General features: G+C 40.0%; 1 protein-coding gene across 1 annotated transcript; it reads left to right on the top strand.

The window, feature by feature from the left end:
• The first annotated feature begins 1,029 nt into the window (after window positions 1-1,029).
• On the top strand, window positions 1,030-19,396 carry LOC131231282 (bet1-like SNARE 1-1). The gene is made up of 5 exons (XM_058227427.1): window positions 1,030-1,183; window positions 5,976-6,126; window positions 18,163-18,219; window positions 18,300-18,359; window positions 19,118-19,396. The coding sequence occupies exons 1-5, from the start codon at window positions 1,170-1,172 to the stop codon at window positions 19,205-19,207; spliced, it is 372 nt and encodes a 123-aa protein (XP_058083410.1). The 5' UTR covers window positions 1,030-1,169; the 3' UTR covers window positions 19,208-19,396.
• Window positions 19,397-19,879: the final 483 nt, after the last annotated feature.

Genomic DNA, 19,879 nt, shown 5'->3' on the forward strand with positions numbered 1-19,879 from the left:
ATGATAGTGTAGTTGTGGGCCACGTATAATTCAAACATAAAATTGAAAAATTTTTTTCGTTAATTCACGACTATTCAATTAAAATGAACGAATCAGATCGACCAAGGAGGTAGCTTAATTTTTTTACTTTGAGATAAAAGCCTACCATACCGGTACATTTGTGGCTGGGCATTGAAAAGTCGATTCAAGGCTATAAATTCTTAAATATTGTTTGCATGAGCTTCCACCACAACTACATCAAAATATGAGGCCATCCGGACAAAAATCCATAAAAACGAAAACCAGTGCAAAAAGAACACATTTATTATAGAAGTGCGTCCAATGATACCCAACCACTCACTGATTACTTAAAAATTGGATACGTGGCATAAAATTAATAAAAAAATAAACCATTCAAATTATATGTAATAGCTTAGATTTTTTACTACCAACTTTTTTACTTATTTAACTATTTTAAATATCAGATTAGTTAATATTCATTGGACGGTTAAAAATGAAATTTCCAATGACTCATTTAAACAAACAAATGGGATGAATTAGAGGTTATGATTTTAACCATCTGTTCTTGGATTGTAACGTGCGCTGGGAAGCAAGGTGGGGCCCACCGTAAAGTTTGTACGAAATCAACCCCGCCCATCTGTTTTAAAAATAATTTTAGGACACCCAACCGAAAATGAGGTGGATGCAGAACAGTGGGGATTGAATGACCACCGTTGAAACATTTATATGGCCACAAAAATTTTGTATCAGTCTACATTTTCGGTTTTCTCGGTTCATCCCAGATAGAATGACAATATAAACGGTTTAGATGGCATATAAACATCAAGGTGAGCCCAGGAAAGTTTCAACGGTAGACATTTCTTTCCCTAGTTTTCCCTCTTACGTGGCACATTTGAGATTTGGATCCGCCTCATTTTTGGTGGAATATTCTAGAAATGATCTGGGAAAACGGATGGACGGGTTGGATAGCTTATAAACATCAAAGTGGGCCCCACATAGCTTCCAAGCGCGGGAACTTCTGGTGAAACGCTCTCGCAGGAAATCCGCGTCCTAAAAGAGAAGGGGTAAATGAGGTAGTATACAGGGGGAGAGATCAGAAACCGAAACGGAAGCTGCGTTTCCTTGTGATCTGCGAGAGAAAAGCGAGAGAGAAAGAGAAAACCCTAGCCATGAATCTCAGAAGGTTATTCCTCTAGCTCTCTGTATTGAAGATCCGGAATATCCCAAAGATTTCTCACCGGATTCATAGCATTCGTATCGAATTTTAACAAATCAGCAATCTTTCTTTCTTGATCTTTTTTCGTATTCGATTGTGTATTTTGTGTGAATCTCATCTTCTTTTATTAGGTTATTCATTCTTAATTTTATTTATTTATTATTATTATTTTTGCAATTGCAATCTAACTAGCGGTTCTGAAGGTTAGCACTTTATAAGATCATTTGAGAAATTTGACAGCCGTTGGAATCCTACTTACATTAGAGATCCAGGTTGTTCATTCAGTGGGCCCTGCCATTTATGTGCTGTGGATGTGATGCAATGCTATTGAATCAATGAGATTTTGATATGAAAATTGCTAGACTGGATGAAGATCAGACCCAAAATAATATCGGAGTAGAGAGGGATAAAACGATTTATTGGAATTGAAACTTCTTCAATTCTTACGAATTCATCAATAGAACTCACCTCAAAATCCACATGAATCTTTAATTAAGGTTTTTTTTTTTTTTCTCTTCTAAATTGTAAGGGCCTAAAAATAATAAAAGGATCTTCAAAATCAACAGCCATGATCTTTAGAATCAGAATCTGTAATCATCCAAAAACGGTAGTGATAGTCTCTCAAATTCAGCCTCCAAAACTAGTAGCAAACAACACAATCAACACATGGTGAGCCACCCCCTCTCCCCCAACTTGACCTAGACAAGTTATGCTTAATACAAGTAGCAGAGGTTCCGATTCAATATTTTTAGTCAGTTGGCCATGATCCATGTGCATTTAGAATGGGCTTGTTCTTCCATTTCACCAAGTTCTGCTTGTATCTGCCTCATCGGGTGTTGTAGTCTTTGTGCCCAATATGTGTCAACTTCTTTCCTCCTTTTATCACAGACTTGTTTGTCCATATGAGCATTAACTCTGCCTTGCATGTTAGGCACCTCTCCATGTCACTCGGCCAAATCATCCGCATTCGAAGTCGATGAGATATCAAAGTAATCTGGCAACTTGATCTCATAGGTGTTGTTACCTAGCTTCCTCTTGAGTTTGCATTGCCCAATCTTCTTAGACTTAAGATTGTTATTAGTTTCCTCAAAAACCTTTGTTCTTTTGGAAATAAAATATTACCAAGTCACCTTCTTTATATATCTTCTTGATGGTGTTCATTCGCAACTTCAAGGTACTTGGCATTTCTTATATTGTCAACTAAGATTTTATTAAAAGAGAGGCCAATAGGCTATTACATAGCTAAACATTACAAGAAATCTCTAGCCACTGGAGAGGAGTTCCGACCAAAGAGGATGGAGGAAAGGAACCCGAAGCCTCCACCCAAGAGCAAACAAGGCATTTGACACAAGAGATGGTGGCTGACATTGAATCACTTTTGTCATCAAAAGTGCGGCCATTCCTTTCTTTCCAAACAGTTGAAAGGTTGACCAGAAAGTAGAGATCTCACACCATTTTGTGCTTCCATCCTGAAGGATGCAACCTCCAAGCCGCAAGAAGATGCTGAATCAATTGGAGTATCGTCCAAGCCATGTTGAATTGTTGAAAGTACCAATTCCACATAGCCGCCCCGAACGAACAATGAATGAAGAGATGGTTGTAGTCTTCTGCATCCCTTAGACACATGCAACATCCACTAACTAGAATCATATTTCTTCTTTGAAGCCAATTGATCGTAAAATATGATCCCAACTAGCAAGCCATGCAAAGGCTATAACTCTAGTCCAGATCCACCCCATAGAAACTTCACGGCCACCTTCGTCTGTAACCTTCATATACACAATGTTTTAAATATCGTTATCGCGTAATGTATCGCACCCTTGGGATACGGATAAATATCAGTTATCGCATGGGATATATCGGTTGTATCGCGTAATGTATCGTTGTTGTTGGGGAACATGGGAAATTGGGAAATTGGTCGAATGTTTCAATGAAACTTCAGGGATTGTTGAAAAAGACATCAATACACACTTAGAAATCAAAACATTACAAAAAAAAAGTGCACATAATAGGGGTTTCTTTTGTATGGGGTCCTGATATATATGCTTTCTAACTGAACTGATGGAAGTATATTCAAAGTCTATTCATATAATTTATAAACGTAAGAAGACATGTATGGAAATACAAGTAATACATTCAAAAGCAAAAGAAGAATCACTAGATCAAGTCACACACATGTTTAATTTTGTGTTTAGATACAACGATTATAACTGATTTGTGAGAAATTGAGAAATTTTGTTTTTTCTTAATTTTGCACAACTTGACCTGTCTCCCCCAAATCTCAAAATTGAGGTTCCAAATCCATAATTTTTCATGGAAAACATGAAGAATCATAGATTTGTAACCATTTGACGCTGGTTTAACATGATTTACAACAAAAACATGGATTGAAAATTGAAAATGCTCACTAGATCAAATAGGTGGAATATATTGGCACTACTTTTGTTTTTCGTATCGCACAGGTGGGATACAAGATATATCGTGGGATATATCAGTTGATATCGTCGATATTTAAAACACTACCTATACATTGACTTGACTGTGAAATGGCAAGACGATCCTACTACCAAATCACAATATCCTCTCTCAAGTTATCAATCTTCACCTGAGCTAGGGAATGAGAAAACCTCAAAAAGCTCTTCCTCCGCGGCTTCTAAAAGTGCTTTCTAAAAGTTGGGGTCCAGACAATCTGGTCATCCATGATTTCAACAGTCCCTCACATTGAAAGAAAATTTCAGCGGTGAATCCTGAGACTACCAGTCCTTCCAATATCTAATCAACAGCTTATTCCTAACGTCAATAGCCATGCCTTGTATCACCTTTGATTATGTTGCCATTATATCCTTCCAACAACCTGAACATCTGTATCTAGCTGATAGCATAATGCCTCTCCCATCTTCGTGACACCCATACTTTTCCACCACCACTCTTCTCCAAAATGCTAGATGTTCAATAGAGAACCACCACACCCATTTGCTAAGTAATGCCTCATTGATCAGATTCTTGCCGCCACCTTCTACTCAAGAAGATGAAATTTTTGTTCAAATTCTGACCCATCCTATGAGAAATCCAGCTGAATTTTCTTGATTCTAGATATAACACTCGTTTGGCATCGAAAGAGAAACAAAGTACACTGGCGTGGCCACTGTCACTGTGTTGATAAGAATCAGCCTACCACTGAAGGAGAGATACCTTCCTTTTTATGAGGCCAACTTCTTTCCATTCTGGTTATTCACTGGCTCCTTAAGGGCTTTGGGTGGCGTACTCACACACAATGGCAGCCCTAGGTAGGTGGAGGGAGATAACTCAGCTTGCATCCCATAACATTTGCAAGCTCTTGAATGCTTTAGCTGTCTATATTTATGCCGATCATTTCACTCTTTGAGCGATTCACCTTAAGGCCTGAGGATGCATTGAAACATCTAAGGATACAACACAGATTTAACATGTGCTTGCTCGTAGCATCACAGAAAATGAGAGTATCATTTGGCAAATTGAAGCAGAGAAGAGGTATTCTTTGTCAGTGGCTGACTCCTCACAGCAGCTGGAACTATAATCGACCAAGCTGCCCCAAATGCTTGAATCACCCACTCTGCAAAATGCCAAAGGGAAGCTTGTTCGACTTGGAACATGCCAAGTCACTTTCTACATGTTGAGAGACGGTGGCTGCCTTAACAAAAGTCTACCTTCAATATCTCACGAGATATTTCCTCTTCTCGAATACCGGAGGTGGCGAGAAATGTCCCATCTGCTAGCCTGTCGAATTACAAAAATCATCTAATGCCACGCAAGGTGTTCCGTATCCGTTATGATACGTCCGTAAAGGCCGATACGTATAGGTAACAGCCATGCATGTTACGCGATACGGGAGTGAAACAGGGCAGTTGATTTTTTGGGATTGTATCGGCCGTTATGGGGCATAACGACCGTTATCCCTGTAATGGTTGAAAAACGACCATGTTTTTTTTTCCTATTTAAATCCAATTTTCTCCTATATATATAAACTTTTCTCATTCCAAAAACTCTCCTAGATCATTTTACGATAGATTTCGACCACTCTTAATAGTTTTTAATATGAAAATCGTAGATTGAAGTGATTTGAGTGAATTGAAGCTCCGATGGCCTTTTTTTTTTTCTTCCAAAAAATTGAAAAAGTAGTATTTATGCAAATTTTCTTATTTCTAGTTTTAATGCTTGATTGTGATGTGTAAACATTAGATACATATAATCATGTTCACAAATTCACTAGACAGCCGGATACAACACTCTCACCAAAGGGTAGACCGTTACAGTACCATAAACATGTTCAAAACGAAAAATGAATACATATTTGGAATATTTACATTCTTCTTGATTTTCTAAATATTTTTTTTTTCAGATTTTTTTGGGCAAAAGAAAATTTTCAACCGTTATGGTGGTCGTAACAGTCATTACGCCCCTGTATTAGCCGTTACAGCTGATACCCGCATCGGTAACGGTGGTGACCGTTACGGCCACCGTTACCGATACGGAATACCTATTGCCACGTCTCCTCACCCGATGCCACGCCAAAACCATATCTTACCTTGAAGCTAATGGTTTCCTTTGGTTCAAGTAGTTCATTTTGTTTAACCAAATTAGACCCCTTTTGAAACTTAACAGTTTGCAATTTCTACAATGACCCGGAAAATTAGGTAATTGCAGTTCCCATTCCAGAAGTATCTATCTATGCTTAGGAAAACTGGTGCAACTATTTACTGTGTAATCTCCTTTCATGCAGAGATTACCGCAGCAACAGGAGTGCTTTGCTTGATGGAATTGAGGAGGGTGGAATCAGGGCCTCCTCGTCCTACACCTCGCATGAAATTGATGAGCATGATAATGATAGAGCTATTGAGGGGCTGCAAGATAGAGTCAATATACTAAAGAGGGTAAGCTTCGTCTTTTTGTGTGAGGATTTCACTATTGAATGATTTATTTGCAACCTCTGTCATGGGCCGTGCATGGTCCTTGAGTTGTCTCCCTCACATCACGTAAGTACTGATCCAGGTGCTTTGGTTCACCATTTTTCATGAAATTTTCAATTTGGAATATATGTTTTACTTCCTTGTTTGTGTTCAAGCCTTTTGCATTCATTTCAACCATTGCTGCAATAGTGAGTAATGTAAAAGGGACCGGAAACATTTCCATTCCCAATTTATGTTTTTATAGTTGTTTTTGTTGTGTGAAGGTTTTCCAGTTATGTTTGCAGCACTTCTTCCCAAACCACTAGGATTTAGCAAAAAAAGGTTTCAGATAGAATCTCTCTTTGATGTTTATGAGATCATTGTGTTGCACTGCTGAAGTCAACATTTGCTGGAACATAAGTTTAATATAAAGCAGAATGGTAGCTTGAGAAGTGTAGTGAGTATACGTCGGGTTAACAAGGGTGGAAAGTGGGTTGCGATGGCCTGGCCTGAGCCAGCCTGAGACCGGCCTCCCTTGGGCTACGTGGAACAGGGGTTGGGTTACATATTGTTAGTGTCACTGTTTTTGTGGGGGTATATGGAAGTTTTGAAATACCTAAGTGCCCTTGGTCTGAAAAGGATATTTACTCCCGATTTTTTTTTTCTTGCACATATGACATTCATCTTGGCTTAGGGATTCTGGGTTCTTGAGATTTTTCAGCAACTGGGTTTGAATTTCTGTGATTTTGTAAAAAAAATGCAGCAAATTTGGGGCTTTTGGAGCAGAAGTGGGACTGATCCAAATCATTGAGTTCTTTTGGGTATTTTTTGAGTTGAGGTTGTGTTCGTTTTAGTTTGCAATTTGATATTCGTGGATGAATTTTGACTATTTTATAGAAAGAAGTTGGATTTTGAAAGGCGGGGGTTTTCCAATATCTGGGCTGTTCTTGGTAATTGTTTTTTGATTCGCGGGCGGGTGGACTTCTGAGCAAAGTCTGCAAATGGGTATGTATTTGTTTGGCAAGAGATTGGATCTTTATTTGATATTTTTGGTTATTGAAGCTCATATTGTTTTGGGCTTTGGTGGTTAGAAAGTGGGGTATATTCGATAGCTTTCATGTTGTCCTAATGTGTTGAATTTGCTTTGAATCTTCATATGTAGTTTGCGAAGTTCCAGTTTCTAGAATACATCCGGTGCTCAAATCCTGTAAATGCTTCTTTTTTTTTTTCCCTTTTAGGGCCTCTTTGGATTGTGAATTACGGCCGTAATGTATTATAAAAGTGCAATGATTAGAAATTACAAACCGGTCTGCTGGAAAACATGTAATTTGACTGATCATTTCTGTGTTTCGATAGGCGTGGTAAAATCTTAATGATCATACTTTTACGTTACTGAAATGTCCAATCAACAGGAAAAATACACTGTCCATGTTTGGATAGGAGGTTTCCACTTCAATTCAATATAAAATTGTAATGATTACAAATTCCTTTACATGTCTCCTATTACATATGCGTTTGACCGCTGAATTACATGCCAAAATACTTGTTTAATCAATCGTTGTAAAATCATAACGATGGCGCTTTTATATTAAATTACAGTGTAATTCGCAATCCAAACAGGCCCCATTGTTAATTTCGGAAGAAAAATATATCAAATGTGTTTGCTTTGGATGGTTTTTGGATGCAAGGTTGATTGAGGTTTTGATAATTGAAGTTGCAACGTTTTTCCAGTTAGAAATTATTAGCTATCTTGACATTACTGCATTTATTTTATTTCATCTCGAACTTAAAATGAATTCAAGCACAGTTGGCTGAGCCAAACCTTCCATCTAGGAGGCCTATCTTCTTGACGGAGAGTTGCAAAAAATTTCACAAGTGGGATGTTCCAAACTATCTAACCTCCACTATTGAATATGGATTTTGGTTTTGCCCCTTTTTTTTTTTTTTTTTGGAACAAGTTTTGCCCATTTTCTATTCCAAGCTGTTTGACAAATTGCATATAGGCCCATCCTTGGCCATTCCACACTAGGTGGGTGTTTGACAAACAACATTCTGGCATGTCCAAGCAATATGTCTAGACAAGCTATTCCATAATAAATGTGTCTAGACGGTCTTGTCCAGAACACAACCTCGATGGTTGCCAAACGATCCTTGAAGGTTTGCCAACCCCAAATGCACTTCTCGGCTCGTGAAATGCACACCTACATGCAAGCACATTTGTAGCTTATCTAACATCCAATCTAAAGCTTTGCTCTACTATATTGATGATTGGGTCCAATAGGCTGGTCTGCTCATTCGGTGGGCCACAAATACAAAAATGGATGGCCAACTATCCACAAATAAAAAGAAATTTGAATGAGGAAAAAATTGGATGAAGCTTTAAATGATCGAAGGAGATGTATGCTTGAAGTGAGAGATTCAAAGTGATATCAACGTGAGGTAGGTTCAATGATCGAAGGAGGGTGGACGATCGAGGAAGACAATGACACTCAAGATGGGGTTCGAGGATGGGCCGAAGAGTCTCTCGAGAGAAGGGGCGTTTAGCAAATGAGGGTGAAGGTGGTGAGGGGACTTCACCATTGGGGGTTGGGAAAGGGAAGGGGGTGTGCAAGGACACCATTGCATCTGACAGAGAGACTTTAAGAGAGAATGAGGCTGAGGTCTTGTTGGGGTGAGGAAGACGAGGACAATTGCTATCGATCGAAAATGGGGTGAAGAGGTCTTGTTGGGGTGAGGAAGACGAGGACAATTGCTATCGATCGAAAATGGGGTGAAGAGGTCTTGTTGGACGAGCTGTCAACCTTATTCGTCAAGGGTTTCCCAGAAGGTTGGTTGCTGATAAACTTCTCGAGAGTTTTGGGGCGAGCAAGATCAGTGATGGAGGTGGTGATTTTGTGTCACAAGGGAATGACCATCTCTCATGGATTTGCTTTCTTTAGGATGAAATCGAAGTGGATCTGGAAAAAGCTGTGGAGATATTGGACGCAAGGTATTTTGTAACAGTAACAGTGGCTGTAACGGCCACCACCATAACCTTTACAATATGGGTTGTAATGGCCTTTATGGGCCTCGTAATGGCTGTTACGGCCTCTCTTTAAAAAAAAAATGAAAAAAAAACCCGAAAAACCTCTATCAGTCTTATAATTGACCATTATTGGGCTGTTATGGCCTTTACAAGGGGGTTTAGTGTGCTGTTACGGGGGTTGTAATGGCTGCTATGGGTCATTTTTCCGTAATGACCATTACGCCTCCGTAACGTGTAAAGGTTGCCATTGTTACCTTTTATGGCCCCATAACGACTGTTATAACACACCATGGTTGGACGGGGAGAGCTTCACAAGGAAGAAACTGCCTGTGCAGAGGGTTAGATATGGTCTAGATGTTGTTAATATGAAAGAAGCTTTGAAAGGAAAGGGCATCAATGGGGGGAATAGGAAGGTAGAAGGAATCTGGAGGGTTGAGAGGATACAAGGGAAGTCGGTCTAGGGAAAGTCTCCTGCAGTAGACACTAGAGGGGAGGGAGACAAGCCCAAGTCCTTAAAGGAAGTAGTGGTTGGGGTAAGAAATGAGCAGAAAAAGTGGTCTAGTGGCGATGACAACCAGTAAGAGAAGGGTCTCAAGTTGGAATGAGGGAAGAGGTTGTGGAAGACTAATACTGCAGAGGGCCCATAGGTATGTGTCAACCCTATTGTTGTGGAAGAAGCTTGGGAGGAGCTCCAATGGTTGATGGTGGCTGTGGCATAGTCTCTGAGGTGAAATCTTGGCTGAAAGCTTGTTGCCATTTGGAGGAGAGTGATCACAAGATCAAATCATTAAACAAGAATGTGCTCTGGATCTATACGAGACCGGGAAATAACCTAGATGAAATGGTGATGGTGGCTGCATTGTTCAATAATGGGCCGATCAAGTCCATTAAGAAGTGGGAGGATGAGTCCTTTTTCGGTAGAGAGGAAGCTTGGTTTCTCTTTTGGGTTATTTCTCTAGAGATGTGGAGTAAGGATGCCATCATGATTCATAGCTATTAAAGAATGTATCGGGAAGGTGGTAGCTAGCGATGAAGGCACGGAGGCAGGCAAAGAAGTCATTGAGGTTCGACTCTACATCAGGAAGAAGAATGCCTTTCTTGTGTCAGAGTCGGTGAAGTTATGGGTAGGAGAGTCTCATCTATTACTGAAAGACGAAAGGGAGAGGGTGTGGGGAGTCTCTCGTAGGTGTGGGGAGGACTGGAAAAGGGACAATGCAACGCTATTAGCCATGGCTAGAGGTTAGAGTTTGGGTAAAGGAGCACCATCTCATTGGACCGACAAAGTACTGATTGAAGAGAGGATGCTATGCTTGACGCTGGTTGGACCGTAGAGGGTAGGTGGTTACATGGATCCCTCTAGTCCTTTTGATGCTTTGCGGGTGCATTGGACGCATGCTTCTCTCTCTTAATAGGCTATGTGGAACTGGAAGATGTTTCGCATGGGGACGCTAGTCACACACGTGCCGGGGAGGCCTTTCCTTGGGTCTCAATGGTCGAGGATTGTTATATGGTTCGGTCGATGGTGCAAGCTCGAGATGCGCTTCATGGTCACACGTGAGGGCTACCAATGAGGGCTACGTGGTGGCCTCGAGCAGTGCACTACTACTCTCTTACCGTTTGAGAATGAGACACTTGTAGGTCTTGAGCCGTGCACCGATCTTAGGCGGAAAGGGATCTCGTTGCGTGGTGTCTCTATTCCGGCACAGTATGACAGGTGTATGCTGACCTTAGACGAAGGTGTTAATCTACAACATTTATTAACGGGTAAAATGGAACATGAGAGGAACGATCCTCAGTTCTTGCTCATGTCTCCAAAGGCACTTGTTATTGACTTGGGTTTTCTACTTTGAGAGGAGAGACCCCTCATTCTGTTCTGTAGAGAAGGTCCGAGAGCAATCCTTTTTCGAGGGTGGGAAGATTCTTCTTCTCCTGGAGAAGCTACGATTATTGAATGTAAGCTTATCATCTCTGGAGCCGAAAGCCAAGAACAACCGGGTAGGGAGAATAATGAAAGGGCATGGTAGTTACCTTGAGCTTCGTAGCTGATGGAGGGATCTTGGCGTTAGCAAAGTATCACTCTTAGTCAAATGAGGATAGCAATGCATCGATGGAGATGGATGCAAGCCTTCAGGGTGAAGATCTCACGGAGACATTGGATATTACTCGGCTATAGATAACTGATGCTAGTTTCGGGGGAGTAGACACGGATATAGAACGACTACTTATGATGGCTTGATGGACCAACCTCAAGGCAAGCAATAGTAATTTGATGGCATAAGAACTCGAGTGGTTGAAGGACGTTATAAATAGAGTAGGCAGAAAGTTGTGGCTCTCCTTTTAAGCTTGTGATGAGGATGCAATGGCTTGAGCAAAGGGGGAGTCATTGTCAGAATTCGAGCCTCGGATGTTTGATGAAGTGGAATCAAAAGGGTCAGAGAGCGTTGTTGAGATTGGAGAGCTTAGTTAACTACGAAGTGGGTAGCAAAATCAATACTTCTTAGAGGGAGAGAAGGGCGAGGTCAGTATTTCAATGAATGTTCTAAGTTGGAACGTCAGGAGTTTGGGATGCAAATAAAAAAAGGTTCCAAGTTAGGGAGGTGTAGAAAATCAAAAGCTCATATAATTCCTTTTTAAGAGACTAAGCTTCAGTCTATTGATAGATTCTCTATTGACAGATTGCTTCTCTATTTTGTTTAGGGGGTTAAGAATAAAGACTGGATTTCTTTAGACGTGTCTAGGTCGTCAGGGAGTATTTTTGTGTTATAGAACTCGGATGTCTGTTTTTAGTCTGGCATCTCTACTCTAATTCAATAAGGGCTACTCCAATATCTTTTGTTTTAGCTCTTGTTTTAAATAAGCTTGTTTGGTAAAATCACCTTTTCAAGTCCAAAAAAAGCTCTTATTTGAAATAAGCACGTTTGATAAACTTTCAAATGAGAGCTTTTTTAAAAAAGGGTAGTTGACGTCATTTTTAAAGATTACAACAACTCTATTATAAGAGCAATCCAGATGGTTATTTTGGTGGATCTCACTATAGATGAACCATGCCCCAAATGGCAAAAGAATGGATGGCTACAATCTTCTTTTTTTAAGACATGGGCCATCCATTATGTTGTACATTAGATGTGGATCATCCATCATATGAAGCTCACCTTTGATGTGGACCGTCCATCGTGTGAGCTAAACCTTCAAAGTGAGTTATCCATCATGCAAGGCCCATCTTGGATGTGGACCATTCATCATTAGGGGCCCTCCTTAATGTAGGTTATCCATCATGTGGGGCCTACCATCAATGTTACTTGTCCTTAATGTGGGGCCCCTCAATGTCCACTACACATCATCCATCTCGTGGAGTCCACATTTGATGTGTCTATAGTGTGGGGCCTACCTTTGAAGTAGATTGTCCATCATGTGGGGCCCACTTTTGATATCCACCATTCATCATGTGGGTGCACCTTCTATGTAGATCATCCATCATGTGGCCCACTTTGGATATGGGTCATCCATCATGCGAGACCTTGGATGTGGATTGTTCATTAGGTCAGGCCCACTTGATGTGGATCATCCATTATGAGGGGCCACACTTTGATCTAGGTCATCCATCATGTGAAGCCTAATCTGTCCAATATGTGGGCCCACCTTGATGTGGACCATTCATTGTGTGGGGCCCCACCTTCAATATGGGTCATTCATCATGTAGGCCCACCTTTGATGTCAACCAACCATCATGTGGGCCCACCTTCAATGACCATCATCCATCATGTGGGTCCTGCCTTTGATGTGGACTGCCTATTAAATGGGGCCCGCTTGATGTGGATGTTCCGTCATGCCGTACCACACTTTGATGCAGGCCATCCATCATGTGGGGGCCACCTTGATGTGGACCTGAACATCATGTGGGGCCCTACATTCAATATGGGTCGTTCTTCATGAGGGGCCCACCTTTGATGTCCACCATCCATCATATGGGTCCCACTTTTGTTGTGGAGCATCTATCATGTGGGGCCCACTTGATGTGGATAGTCGATAATATGGGGCCACATTTTGATCTGAGCCATCCATCATTTAGGACCCATCTTTGATGTCCACCATTCATCCTGTACGTCCCACCTTTGTTGTGGACCGTCCATCATGTGGGGGCCCAACCTTCAATATGGGTCATTCACCATGTTGGCCCACCTTTAATGTCAACCCTCCATCATTTTCACACATCCAATGTCCACCATCCATCATGTGGCTCCCAACTTTGATGTGGACCGTCCATCAGGCAAGGCCTGCTTGATGTGGATCGTCCATCATGTGGGGCTCACCTTTGCTGTGGACCATTCATCATGTGGGGCCCCACCTAATATGGGTCGTTCATCATGTGGGCCTACCTCGAAGAGATTGTAAAGAGAAGGAAAGAGGCAAGATGGGAATTAGTTGAAAAGTTCAAGGACAAACTTGTCCAAAAAATACCCAAAAATGTCTATCCGCCTAAGCCAAATATGCTCTTTTTCAATAAGTAACCCCTCCCCGACTTATAAAATTGGAGCTTATGAATCTTGCCCTGCCCTCCTAGGAAAATGGCTATGGTGCTTCGGAAACCAAACATGCAGCTTTTGGTGTGAGATCATTGCAGGCAAATATGGTCTCAAGGATGGAGGTTGGGAAGTGAAATAGTCCTCTCTTTATAGGACCTCAAACATTTGGAAATCGATTCTCTTTGAAGTCAAAGTTTTGAGAATGTGTTTCCCTCTCGATAGGAGATGGCTCATCAATTAGATTTTGGAAGGATGTTTGGTGCGGTAACCAATCCTTGCAACAGGAATAACCTAATTTGGCCTGTTAGGCTCCTTCCAGCGATATTAAAGTGGCTGACTGTTTTTCTCTTTGCGAGACCTATACGATTTGGATGCCTCCATTTAGGTGGGGCTTATCTTACGTGACTGGGAGCTGGGTGACTTCATCAGATTATTGGATTGTCTGCAGGCCGCTCAAAATCCAATTGGAGGTGAAGATTTTGTTGTGTGGCGAATTCATAGTTCTGGGAGATTCTCGGTTAAATCCTTTTATTGGTTGCTTTGTGCATTCGGGCTGGGTGAATCCTGTGCTCATGCATATCATTATGGTTTTATGGCGTGCCTCCCAAGGTTGTCTCGTTCACTTGGTTTGTAAGAAGGAAAAAGGTCTTGACAATAGACAATCTCCAAAAAGGGGTCTATGTTCATTCCAAATATGTGTTCTTTATGCATGAAAGCGGCAGAAACTGTTTATCACCTATTTATCCATTTTCCCCTTCACCTTTAAGGTTTGGGTGCGTTTCCTTGTCATTTTTTGTATCACAATGGGTAATGCCTCAATCTGTGAGGGGAGCTTCTTTGGGCATGGCATGGAAAAATAGGCAAGATGATTTTGGTATCTCATGCTTCCGGTTATCTGGTGAGTTAGTTGGGGCGAAAAGAATGGTCAGTGTTTTCAGAATAGTGCAGGCTATGAGGAGCCTTCCATTGCAACTTCGTATTTAGAGGTATGGATAAGCCCACAATAATTCCCACCACCACATGCGATTGTTGCATGCTTAATAGCAGAAAATTGGCATACACTTTCTATGGGGATTCTTCTTAGATGCAGAAAAGTGTCCATTTCTGTGGATCAGCAGGATAGCACATTTCCTTTAATCTGCTGCCTTTTGAGTTTGTTCTTGAGGATTCACTACTCTAGAGAAGAATTCTATTGGGCCTTTAAAAAAAAAGAATAATTTTATTTGTTACATTGAATAACTAAAGAAGAATGCTGTTTGGCCATTGCAAAAAAAAAAAAAAGAAAAAAAAAAGAAAAAAAAAGAAAAAGAAAAAGAAAAGAATAATGCTATTTGTTCAGTTGAAATAACTAAGTGGTTAACTTGGGTTCAAGCCTGTAGCCCAATGTTGGATGGTCTGCATTTCAACATTGAGGTCTTTGTTCCGAGCTCAAGATTACCAATTTAAAAACAAGTGATAGCCTTTACCATGTACTGTTGGATATGTGATTTTTGTGTGCGCGCGCGGGCGCGTGTGTTTTGAGAAGGATATGGAATATGAATCTTCCCATCTTATCAAAATGGCACTGTCAGTAGTTAAAGATTGTGATGTTCTGGTTTTGTTTTTCCGGCCATTACATCCCAATTTCTTATTCCTAAGATGATGATGTATTTGAATAAAAAAAAAGAAATTGAATGTTTCTGTTTCGACACTTCAGACCTTCACAGATGCTTTTTCACGGTTATCCAGTTTAGAAAGGCTACTGAAAGTGCCTTCTTGACTGTGAGTTCTTTCCCATGCATCATTTCTGCAGCAAACTTGACTGTGCAGAAATGATATCTCTTGAAGAGACATTCATCAAAATAAGGTGATCCTTCTTTAGTTGGGATTCTGTCTTGCAAGGGTTTTCCTGTTTTGGTAATAGCTTCAGCTTGTCAACTGTGTCGTGCTTGCTAGAAGTTATTATACCCCTTGGAGTTGGCATCAAATTGGTGGTTGGAAACTCAATGTTGGAGGTTGACCATACTATGGAACAGCGGCATAAGGAAAGCGACTAGTCACTTCTAGCAAAGCTTCTAGAATCATTCAAAGGAAATGTTTCAGTGAGCAGAGATTTCTGTACAAAATTGGAAAGAGTACTATGGTACAGTACTATAGTACCTGCATTGGCAGCAAAAGGCATTTGGGTAGTTACTAGTTGCTTCTGGCGAAGCTTCTGAAAGACATTCCAAGGAAATGCTTTGGCCTGCAGGAGAGGCGTCTGATTTTCTTATTGACTGACTCACCTGAATCAGTTGGAGGTTTCTACTGGAAGAGTAGCAACTCAGCATTGAAGCAGACCAGGGCCATGGTGGGCCATCAAGATCTGTTTACCTGGTCCTGCAGCTTGGTGGCCCCTTTGAAGCAGAAGCAAATGCACTTTATCGCACATCTTCCTTGAGTCCTTTGTCAGTTCTGTTGCCATCATCGGGGTTTCTAAGTTCTAACTTGATCTGGAAAGGAACTTCTGAGGCCTAAGAGACTGGCTTTAATTTTCAGTGATACTAGGAAGTTACTTTGACTCTAAACATTTCATTTTCCTTTGCTCCTAGCGAAGCTAACTTGTTGGCCACGTTAATAGGAAAAGATGGGGATCACAATCTTCACTTCATACTGGGATTCAATCCCTTGACACAATTTTGTTCTTTTTCTTTCCTCCTTGGCAGAAGTTTTGGTTATCCACCAATAAGAAAAGACGGTAAAAGAGAATAACAGAGACTAATGGTCAAGTTGGTAGAGTGTATAGAGCTATGCTGTATAAGTAAAAATTGGATTATGGTTGGATGGTTTAATCATGCAGACAGAGAAAGGAACACTTTTCTATTGCTGGATTTAATCAGTTGTCGTGCAATTAGCCTTAAACAGTGTTTTTAATAGCGAGTAACGTGTAGTGTAGCATCATACCTCCAAAGCATGAGGTGTAAGCTACGTAGCATATAGCTTAATGCTACATGCTACCTCTAAATTTTTAATTAGGGTTGTGCTTGGTTGCACCAAATATCAAGAAATTTCATCAACCAAACACACCCTAAATGATAGGAAAAAGAGAGCAAATATTATGCATAAAGATAAAGAAATAACAAAACTGATTCAACACTGTTATGTATATTATTTTACCAGAATAATTGAAAACATTAATTGATTCTTATTGAAAATATAAAATATAATAAATCATTGAAAAATATTAATTAATTTTTATGTTTGGTTAAAACCATGTTTTAAGTATCACAGTATCGGCCGATATATCCCATGATATATCTTGTATCCCACCTATGCGATACGAAACGCACTAGTGGGATATATCCCACATGTTCGATCCAGTAAGCATTTTCGATTTTTGATCCTTTTTTTTATTTCTTCTATAAATCATGTTAAATCAATGTCAAATTGTTACAAATCCATGATTTTTCATGTTTTGATTTGGAGATTTGGAGGAGATGGGCCGAGTTGCGGAAAATTGGAAAAAATAAATCAAAAATTTTCAATTTCTTGCAAATTGGTTACATTCTGTGTCCAAACATAAAATCAAACATGTATGTAGCTTGATCTAGTGATTCTTCTTTTGCTTTTGAATATATTGCTTGTGTTTCTGCACATCTTCTTACATTTATAAATTATATGAATAATCTTTTAATATACTTGCATCAATTCAGTTAGACAGCGCATAGATTAGGATCCCATACAAAGAAAACATATTATGTGCACGTTTTTTTGTAATGTTTGGATTTATAAGTGTATATTGATGTCTTTTTTAACTGTCATTGAAGTTTCATTGAAAAATTCGACTAATTTCCAAATGTTTCCCCATGTTTCCAACAACAGTGATACATTACGCGATACTACCGCTATATCCCATGCAATAATCGATACATCTCTGTCATTGAAGTTTCATTGAAAAATTCGACTAATTTCCCAATGTTTCCCCATGTTTCCAACAACAGTGATACATTATGCGATACTACTGCTATATCCCATGCAATAATCGATACATAGCTGTATCCCAAGGGTGCGATACGTAACGCGATACTGATATTTCGAACACTGGTTAAAACTAACTTGCAGTGTAAGCGTAGGCCACATGAATTAAGCTAATTTCATGAGCTACATAGTGTGAAGGCTAAGCTATGCTATGTAGTGTGAGCTATTTTAAACACTGGTCTTAAATACGATTTTAGTTGCCACTGATTTATCCCCACAGCTCAATTATGTAGGCCGAGCTTTTACTGCTCTCTTGGGATCGTTGTCTCTCATGAATTGAAATTCCTTTCTCACTGGGAAATTTGTTTTCATAATGACTTCCAGTTGATGTTTGGTTTTGGATATCTCCCAACAAGTCCTGATAGAATGATGTTTTCTGTTTGAATTTTGACAGTTGACAGGTGATATTGATGTTTGGTTTTGGATATCTCCCAACAAGTCCTGATAGAATGATGTTTTCTGTTTGAATTTTGGCAGTTGACAGGCGATATTCATGAAGAGGTGGATAGTCATAATCGCATATTGGATCGAATGGTATGTGTTCTACCCCTGAAGTGTTTTCCTAATTAACCAAAAATAGTGACATGAATTTTTATTCTGTGGATTGAATTCAGGGCAATGATATGGATTCATCAAGAGGAGTCCTGTCAGGAACCATGGATCGATTCAAGATGGTAAGTGAAATAGAACCCTGTTCTTTGAGTTTAGTTATTCGAAGAATGCTATTGCAAGCACCAATCCAAATGCCAGAAATGTGCACCATACGTGCCAATCAGGCATGCATTCAAAATCTGAGTTCTTCATGGGTGGGTTCCATTGCTACTTGCTCTGGCCCCAAAAATCAGGCTGGCGCAATCACTGATATGACCACACATCTTCTGTTGATTGTGAACTGCGGGAAGGGAGTATACCCATCGGAATGGCCAGAAGAACAAGTATTGCATTTATTGTCTGTTCATTTCCTTGATACAGAAGGGTGGACTGGCTGATTTTAGTCAACGGCAAGGTATTAAAAAACGGTTACATTATAGTAATGGTGGTGCCTCTTGTATTATACATTGTGATACTGCCCAATTTGAAAAAAAAAAAAACTCCGTAACAGGCCGATACGGTGCTGATACATTTTTTTTTTCTCCTTATTAAAAAAGAAAAAAAGAAAAGAAAAGAAGAAGAAGACCATTACAGGGCTGTAATGGCCATTACCGCCTGTATCATGAAGGTCATAAGCCGGCTGTCACACCAGCTGCTACCAAATATGATGGTCCATGTTACATGTCATGATGCCCCATGCGATGTATGGCCTGCATCTCATGCACGTGTTCGATGTTGGAACATGTTGGGGTGCTCATGGATTGGCATTTGCTGGTGGGGGCTTGCGAGGAGCATTCTGCTTCTACCATGTCACAGAGTTACATGCTTACCTCTATTGCAGGTGTTCGAGACGAAATCAAGCCGCAGAATGGCTACCCTCATTGCATCCTTTCTGGCACTCTTCCTGCTCATTTATTACTTGACCAAGTAGAGCCATCTTCTGAAATGAACTAAGGTACTATTGTTAGTGTTTTACAAGGACTCAAAGACTCCTTTTCAGCTTATGACGGATCCTTACCTTACTAGTTCCCTCTGTGTGATATTGTTTTTCTTTTTTCTTTTCTTTATAACCATTGTGAAACAAACTCTTGTCAATCTATACATATCTTTTCATTTGAAATGTTTGGCATGCATGGATGACAGTATTGTTTGTGATGCCACAGATATTACGTGTTATCTTCACCTTTTAATTGCATTTAGGCATTCAAGAGGTTTTTTTTTTTTCCATGTGACTCTCTTCAACATTGTGACAAATATTGTGGGGATTTTTAAATATCTCACAATATTTTTTGTGAAAAATAATGAAACAATATTATCACAATAATCTCATGAGATTTTCAAAATATCACCACTTTTCAAATTTCGTGATTTTATCCTGATATTATCCCGGTATTGACACCGCAATTATTTAGTATCTTAACTAATTCACTAAGAATAATGTAGGAGAAATGCCCCAGAGCACTCGGAACGCTATTAGTGCTCCTAGTTGCATCAGGACACTCAGACATTCCAATCAATTGAACTAGACTGTTCTTTCAGTTTTTTTTTTTTACATGCACACACACCCCACACACTCACGCTGCAGTGGGATTTCACCACCTAT

Source organism: Magnolia sinica, chromosome 17, assembly GCF_029962835.1.
Source record: "Magnolia sinica isolate HGM2019 chromosome 17, MsV1, whole genome shotgun sequence".
Classification (NCBI taxonomy): Eukaryota; Viridiplantae; Streptophyta; class Magnoliopsida; order Magnoliales; family Magnoliaceae; genus Magnolia; species Magnolia sinica.

Bases quoted from the DNA above. Each gene is read 5' to 3' on its own strand.
- LOC131231282 (XM_058227427.1), top strand. The intron at 18,220-18,299 runs GTATGTGTTCTA...GATTGAATTCAG, and splicing joins ATCGCATATTGGATCGAATG to GGCAATGATATGGATTCATC. The intron at 18,360-19,117 runs GTAAGTGAAATA...CCTCTATTGCAG, and splicing joins CCATGGATCGATTCAAGATG to GTGTTCGAGACGAAATCAAG.